Source organism: Rhinopithecus bieti, unplaced genomic scaffold (genome assembly GCF_001698545.2).
Source record: "Rhinopithecus bieti isolate Rb0 unplaced genomic scaffold, ASM169854v2 scaffold_44159, whole genome shotgun sequence".
Classification (NCBI taxonomy): Eukaryota; Metazoa; Chordata; class Mammalia; order Primates; family Cercopithecidae; genus Rhinopithecus; species Rhinopithecus bieti.
This window is the reverse complement of record NW_016818573.1, coordinates 161,917-169,863: the sequence shown is the minus strand read 5'-3', so window position 1 is coordinate 169,863 and position 7,947 is coordinate 161,917. Positions and strand designations below refer to the sequence as shown.

Here is a 7,947-nt window from a genome sequence, read left to right as displayed (position 1 = left end):
GATTACAGGTGCATGCCACCAGGCCCAGCTAATTTTTGTATTTTTAATTTTAAAAATTAAAAATTAAATTAAAATTTTAATTTTAATTTTAAAATTTTTGTATTTTTAGTAGAGATGGGGTTCCACTGTGTTGGCCAGGCTGCTCTCGAACTCCTGACCTCAAGTGATCAGCCTGCCTTGACCTCCCAAAGTGCTGGGATTACAGGTGTGAGCCACTGGGCCTGACTTTTTTTTTTTTTTTTTTTTTTTTTTTTTAAGACAAGATCTTACTCTGTGTCCCAGGTTGGAGTGCAGGGACACAATCACAGCTCACTGTAACCTCAAACAATCCTGAGCTCAAGCAATCCTCCCACCTCTGCCTCCCACATAGCTGGGACCACAGGTGTGCATCACTATGCCCAGCTCTCACCCATTTATGTCAACCTTTCTGTGTCCTTATATTTAAAATATGTCTCTTTTAACAGACTCTAGTTGTTTTTTTTCCAAAATACAATCTGATGATTTTTTTTTTTATATTGGATAATTTAGTCCATTCATAATTATTGTAACTACTGATGTAGCAGGCTAGCAACTTGTCATCTTGCTTGTTGCTTTCTCTTTGTCCCATCTGTTTTTATTCCTGTATTCTTTCTTTCTTGTCTTCTTTTGAATTAAATAGTATTTTGTATTATTTCTTTTATTTATTTATTTTATTTTATTTTTTAAATTTAATTTTAAGTTCTGGGATACATGTACAGAATGTGCAGGTTTGTTACATAGGTATACATGTGCCATGGTGGTTTGCTGCACCTATCAACCCGTCATCTAGATTTTAAGCCCCACATGCATTAGGTATTTGTCCTAATGCTGTCCCTCGCCTTGCCCCTCAGTCCCCCACAGGCCCCAGTGTGTGCTGTTCCCCTCCCTGTGTCCATGTGTTCTCACTGTTCAACTCCCACTTATGAGTAAGAACATGTGGTATCTGGTTTTCTGTTCCTGCATTAGTGTGCTGAGAATGATAGCTTCCAGATTCATCCATGTCCCTGGAAAGGACATGATATCATTCTTTTTTATGGCTACATAATATTCCATGGTGTATATATGCCACATTTTCTTTATCCAGTCTCACTGATGGGCATTTGGGTTGGTTCCAAGTCTTTCCTGTTGTAAATACTGTTGCAACAAACATACGTGTGCATGTGTCTTTATAGTAGAATTATTTATAATCCTTTGGGTTTATTTATTTATTTTTGAGACAGAGTCTCAATCTGTTGCCCAGGCTGGAGTTCAATGGCGTGATCTCGGTTCACTGCAACCTTTGCCTCCTGGGTTCAAGCGATTCTCCTGTCTCAGTTTCCCAAGTAATTGAGATTACAGGCACACACCACTATGTCTGGCCAATTTTTTGGATTTTTAGTAGAGATGGGTTTTCACCATGTTGGCCAGGCTAATCTCAAATTCCTGACCGCAAGTGATTTGCCTGCTTTGGCCTCCCAGAGTGCTGTGATTATAGGCTTGAGCCACCACGCTTGGCTAGTATTTTATATTATTTCATTTTCTCCTCTATTATATTTTTGCTTACATATTCTTTTAATGTCTCTATATTTAAAGGAAGATCTTAGAGAAGGCAATACCTAACCTAGAGGATAAGTATTGGTAGTGAACTTTCAGAGAGTATGGCTCCTGCAAAGGCTGGGGGGTGCATCCATCTGTTCAATAGCTCAGCACATCCTCAGAACATACAGCAATAATAATATAACAGTTATAATAATATAATGGCTAACGCTTATGTTGGCCCTTACAATATGCTAGGCACGACTCTAACCATTTCATATATATGCCCTAAGTATTTTATGTATGTTAACTCCTTTAACCATGAAGATGAACACAGATAAACATTGAAGCAGACCATTCTGTTCCATGCTTTGTGTCTCTCAGCCCCTGTCTCTTCAAACCACTTGAACCTCGCTCTTCATTTCTTGGCTTCTCTGACACTCCCAAGGCAGGCTTTCCCACTTGCCCCAGAACCCAAACACATGCAGTTTGGCTAACTGGTGCAGCAGGTCCCCTAGTCCCCAGCCTCCTTCCTGCTGCCTTAGTATCTCTGCTCTGACCTACACTGCTTGGTAGCTGCTTGAGGGAGATGGGCCTCAAAGGTGGACTACAGCTGCTCCATCCTCATCCTTAGCCATGGCCCACTGTGCATATGCCTCCATCTCCCAAAAGGGTGCACCTCTCCATGCTCTAACCATCCTTGGCACAACATGGATACTCGACAACTCTTTGCTGAATGAAGTCAAAAGGAAGAAATAGTCTTATGATTATATGAACTCAGAACACAAATGAAGCCATTAGGGCTGAACAGGATTCTCTCGCCTTGGGAAAGGAGAAGAGGATGCCAGCCTCTGCTCAATCCCTAACATCCTGCCTTTCTCCCCGCCCCACCTCCCACCCCTACCCCCATCAAGCCAGCATGAGTTGGTCCTAGGGAGGGTAAGAGTGACAGTGACGGTCCCTTTCCATCTGTCAGGACAAAGGCAAAACCCCGCCTCCCTTGGCATCCTCATCAGTCCCCACACAGGTGCCACAGAGGCTACCCACTCCCTTGCTCAAGTCTCCCTTCTCTCACTTGCGCAGGCACACATACACACAGAGAACGTGGGCACACACACACGCAGACACACGACACAAACACAGACACACGCACACACAGACACATATAGGAAATACACACAGCAGATACACAGCACACAGACCAACACAGACACACATAGAACACACAGATACACAGAGACACAACGGACACAAACACACCACAGACACACAGAGACACCCACAGACACATTGCAACACACAACACAGACCGAATACACAGACACACACAGGACACACGCAGGACCATACACACACACACACACAGACACCCACATGAGACACAGAGACACACACACAGTGCATAAAGATGCATGCAGACCATACACAGTACACAGAGGACAGACACACACAGACACACACACACTCAGACACAGAGACACAGACATGCAGACACACACAGAGCGCCACACAGACACATGCGGCCCACACACACACACACGCGACACGTGCCCACACACACAGTAGCATACACACAGCACACACAGAGCACACAAAGACACACTGCATACCGATACACATACACAGACACACACAGACACGTGACCACGCAGACACTACACACACAAGGGGATCATGCAGCAGACACAGACGATGCGCGCGCGACACATAGACCCACACGGACGCGCACGTGGCACACTAGACCACAAGTAGGCCATACATACCATAGACACGCAGACACACAGACACACCACCAGAGACACCAGAGACACACAGATCACAAAGACACTTAACAGATATACAGACACACACAGACATATTGCAACACATCTACATACACACAGACCACACAGAGACACAGACACATGCAGACTATACACACCCACACACACAAACACACAGAAACAGCCAACCACACACATCAGGACATACACACATCTCACCGCATGATATGATTGGGCATCACAGGCTCTCATGGAGAGAGGGGAGGCTGGGGGTGAGGGGGTTCTTCATCCTTTCTCTACCTTGCCCTCCTTCCCAGCCTCCGCATGCGTCTCCATCGCTCTCCTGGGCTGCAGCACACACGGCTTCAGCGTCCGGCCACTGCCCGCGTGCTCCCGCAGGTCGTCCCGTAACTCGCCCAAGGAACCGACCGAGAGAGTGTGCTCTCAGCTGACGAGGACGCTCTCCCCCGCCCGGCCAAGGAGTCGCCTGGAGTCGGGGGCGGTTCCCACCTCGTTTCCCTCAGCCGCGCCTTTCGATTGGGTACCGGGGCACCGTGAGTGACGCCATTGGCTGCAATGTCTGTCGTTCCTGTCCGAGGCCCCAGCTTTTAAGGGGCACGCGGCACGGAGAGTGGTCCGGTGATAGGCTACAGTGTGGGAGCTGGGGTCAGAGCTCATAGGGTCGCAGAGGCCGCGTGCCGCTTCTCCCTCCAGTCCCCGGCTGACTGAACCCCCACAACCCTGTGCCGCCGTTCCGGGCCCCTCCTTCCAACGGCCACGTGCGGCCTGCGCGTGCGCAGTCGCCCAGTTTGGCGCCCACCAGGCAGTGGGGAAGGGGAAGAGAAGGGGAAGAGGGTGAGGGTGGCAGGGTGGGGACGGGGAATGGGGAGCAGTGGTGGGGATGTGGGTGGTAGACCAGGAGCAAGGGCAGGGGACAGTGTCTGTGAAGAAGGGGGGTCTGTTAAGGTTTCCACCCTTGGGCGGGAGGGAGCGGCGGGGTAAGCAGCCTAGGAGGACTAGGGGGCTCCACAAGGCCCGCGGCCAGGGCGCCCCAAGCGAGGCCGCGGTCCGCGGACGGTCGCCAATGGAGCGGGGCTGCAAGGGGGTGCCGATGCTGCGAGAGAAAACCTGGGAACCTTGGAACGAGCTTATGGTGATTGGGAAAAGAGTGGAGCTCCTGAGTAGAAACACTCAAAAGCCGAAGCTGGAGTCTGAGTACTGGAGACTGGAAGATGTGGAAAAGACGGTCTTGAAAGGGAAGTCAGGCCCAAGTCAGGAAAGGACGGATGTGAAGCTGCTGCACCGTGGAGCAAGTGCATCACAAGCTTCAGTAGATTTGGGGAAAAACAGCCCAAGGGAGATTTGGGGAAAGCAAGAGGTCAAACACGAAATAAGGGCTAAATCTAAGAGTGCAGGGATGACAGCAGGGCCTATGAAGGGGTCTGGGTTTGAAGAGAGGTTGAGGTCTGCTGGGGAGAAAGTAGGGACCACTGGAGAGGACTTGAGATCCAGTGGATATAAACTGGGGCAGAATGAGGAGTTGAGGTCGAGTGTAGACAAGATGACATCAAGTGTAGAGAAGCTGAGGTCTAGTAGTGAGAAGCTGGTGTCCAGGGGAGAGACGCAAGGGTCCAGTGGAGTGAAGCTGAGGTCCAGTGGCAGAAAGCTGAGATCAAGTGGAGAGAATCTGAGATCAAGTGGAGAGAATCTGAGATCAAGTAGAGAGAAGCTAAGATGGAGTGGAGAGAAGCTGAGATCAAGTGGAGAGAAGCTGGGAATCAGTGATGAGAAGCTGAAGTTGAGTGGAGAGATGCTGAGATCAAATGGAGAGAAGCTAAGATCAAGCAGAGAGAAGCTGAGGTTGAGTGGAGAGAAGCTGGGGTCAAGTGCAGAGAAGCTGAGATCTAGTGAGGAGAAGTTGGGGACCAGTGGGGAGAAATTGGAGGTTTCAAGAATGGGGAGCATAAATGAGGAGAACATTGAAAAAGTGGTAGAAGTTACTGGTGATGAAAGAGTGATGGCATTTACTCATGATGAGATGGAAATTCCTTTTGAAAGTGTCAAAGGGAGTAAGGAACTGCAGGGGACTGAGAAAGGAGTGGGAGTTGATGGGGGCGTCTTGCGTGAAGCGAAAGATATCACTGATGAATCTGTTTCTATGGAAAAGAAAGATATTATAGGTGAAGGTACCCGTGAATGAGGCAGATGAAGGACTGACACCAAACAAGGAAAGAGGCAGACAAGGGAAGTACTGGAAGTCAGAGGAGAAATTAGAGCCAGGCAAAACATTATTGACACGGAAGGGGTAAAGTTGAGAGAGGAAAGGAGAGAGTCTGAGCCTAAAATAAAAGAGAGTGGAAGTGAGGAAGAAAAGCTACTGGGGCTGAAGGCGGAGGCCAGGATCAAAGGAAGCAAAGAGGAGTGGCTGGTTCAGAGGAGGGTGGGAACATATGGAGGAGAAAGAGAAGACTTGGTAATGTGTTGACAGAGGAAACTTGGGTATTGGGAGAAAACCTGACTGGGAGCTCATAGGGAAATGTTTGAGAAAAGGATGGAGGATGGGCTAGAAGGATTTTGTCTGACACATGATGGGGTGTATGAGATGGAGGATAATTGCAGCAGGATAAAGGGTAGATTTTGAGGGTTGTGGAAGAAGGTGCAGGCTGAAGTGTGCAAAATTTCTGAAAGAGGAGCCTGAAGAATGAAGGGGTCCCAAGTGACAAAAGCAGGAGAGGAGACAAGAAAGAAGTGAGAAAAAACATAAGAAGCCACATGCCATAATGGTGATTGTGTTTGTTGGTAGGTATGTCCTTCTTTTCTTTTCCCTTCCCTTCCCTCCCCTCCCCTCCCCTTCCTTTCTCTTTTCTTTCTTTCTTTTTCTTTTTTTTTTTTTTGAGACTGTCTTGCTCTGTTGCCCAGGCTGGAGTGCAGTGGCACAATCTTGGCTCACTGCAACCTCTGCCTCCCAGGCGCAAGCGATTCTCCTGCCTCAGCCTCCCGAGTAGCTGGGATTACAAGCTCCTGCCACCATGTCCAGCTAATTTTTGTATTTTTAGTAGAGATGGGGTTTTAGCATGTTGGCCAGGCTGGTCCCAAATTCCTGATCTCAAGTGATCTTCCTGCCTTGACCTCCCAAAGTGCTGGGATTACAAGCGTGGGCCACCACCTGGCCTACTGTATCCTTTTTTATTAGTGGGGTCTTGTGACCTGTGTCTTGGGAAACTAGGCTTGCTCTTTTTCTTGGGAAACTAGTCCTACAAAATCCCTATGTCAATACCACCTCTTTTTGTTCTTCTGTGTTGCAACTTCTACTTCCTGGATCTTAGATCTTCCTGTTTCTTGTTTTACTCCCTCACTTTGGTCAACTGCATCAGATCTAATAGCTCCTAGAGAAAGTGACTATGGGAGGTAAACTTTGGGACACTATCTGTCTGAAAATATCAATTCTTTGTTCATAATTGACTGATAGTTTAGCTAGGTATAGAACTCTAGGCTGGAAATATTTTTCCCTTAGATTTTTTAAGGCATTTCCTCACTATCTTCTTTTTTCCCTTTTAATTAATTAATTTTTTTTTTTTTTGAGACAAAGTCTCACTCTGTTACTCAGGCTGGAGAGCAGTGGCATGAGCTTGGCTCACTGCAACTTCCACCTCCTGGCTCAAGCAATTATCGTGCCTCAGCCTCCCAAGTAGCTGGGATTACAGACATGTGCCACCGTGCCTGGCTAATTCCCTCACTATCTTCTAACTTCCAAGTATTGCTATTTATAAGTCTTTTTGTTCTTTTCTTTTAATTCTATAGAGAGCATTTTTTCTTTTCTATGTAAATTACCTGTTTGCTACAACTCCCTAACTCAACCTATATCCTCATCCCATTTTCTCTGGCTTTACTAGAGGATGATGGACACTGAATTATAGCTGTTATCTTTTTTTCTCCTTTTGTCTGTCTCTTTTTATTCTACTCTCTGGACAATTTCATTAACTTTAAAACAATTGATGTATAATAGATGTACATATTTTGGGGGTACATGTAATATTTTGATACATTCATATAATGTGTAAAGATCAAATCAGAGTAATTGGGATATCTATCATCTTAAATATTTATCTTTTCTTTATGCCAGGAACATTCGAATCATTCTCTTCTAGCGATTTTGAAATGTACAATAGATTATTGTTAACTACAGTCAATCTACTGCTCTATAGAACACTGGGTCCCATTTCTTCCATCTACCTGTACATTTCTACTCATTAGCATGTCTTTATTTCCTCCACCCTTCCTGGCCTCCAGTAACCACCAATCTCATCTCTATTTTCATGAGATCCACTTTCAACTTTATTAACTATATCTTTCTATCCTTTCTATTGAAATTTTACATTTTAACTCTCTTGTTCATTGGTTGCTTTTTTTTTTTTTTTTTTTTGAGACAGAATCTTGCTCTGTCGCCCGAGCTGTAGTACAGTGGCCGGATCTCAGCTCACTGCAAGCTCCATCTCCCGGGTTTACACCATTCTCCTGCCTCAGCCTCCGGAGTAGCAGGGACTACAGGCGCCCGCCACCTCGCCCGGCTAGTTTTTTGTATTTTTAGTAGAGACGGGGTTTCACCGTGTTAGCCAGGATGGTCTCAATCTCCTGACCTCGTGATCCGCCC

The 7,947-nt window shown here is 46.7% G+C and overlaps 2 protein-coding genes across 20 annotated transcripts in view; one reads left to right on the top strand and one right to left on the bottom strand.

Annotated features, from left to right (window-relative positions):
• Positions 1-4,079, bottom strand: part of SNX32 (sorting nexin 32) — a 20,889-nt gene extending 16,810 nt beyond the window's left edge. For 2 of the 3 annotated variants that reach the window (XM_017857168.1, XM_017857169.1), the window contains exon 1: positions 3,597-4,079. In XM_017857168.1, the coding sequence (XP_017712657.1) occupies positions 3,597-3,632 (36 nt within the window). In that variant the 5' untranslated portion in view covers positions 3,633-4,079. The remainder of the gene's footprint in view (positions 1-3,596) is intronic. The other variant, XM_017857170.1, reaches the window with a different exon arrangement.
• Positions 4,080-4,213: 134 nt separating this feature from the next.
• Positions 4,214-7,947, top strand: part of LOC108518631 (uncharacterized) — a 53,220-nt gene continuing 49,486 nt past the window's right edge. For 16 of the 17 annotated variants that reach the window (XR_001882420.1, XR_001882430.1, XR_001882423.1 and 13 more), the window contains exon 1: positions 4,214-6,095. The gene's annotated coding sequence lies outside the window, so the exon portion shown is untranslated. Of the gene's footprint in view, positions 6,100-7,947 lie in introns of all 17 variants that reach the window. The other variant, XR_001882421.1, reaches the window with a different exon arrangement.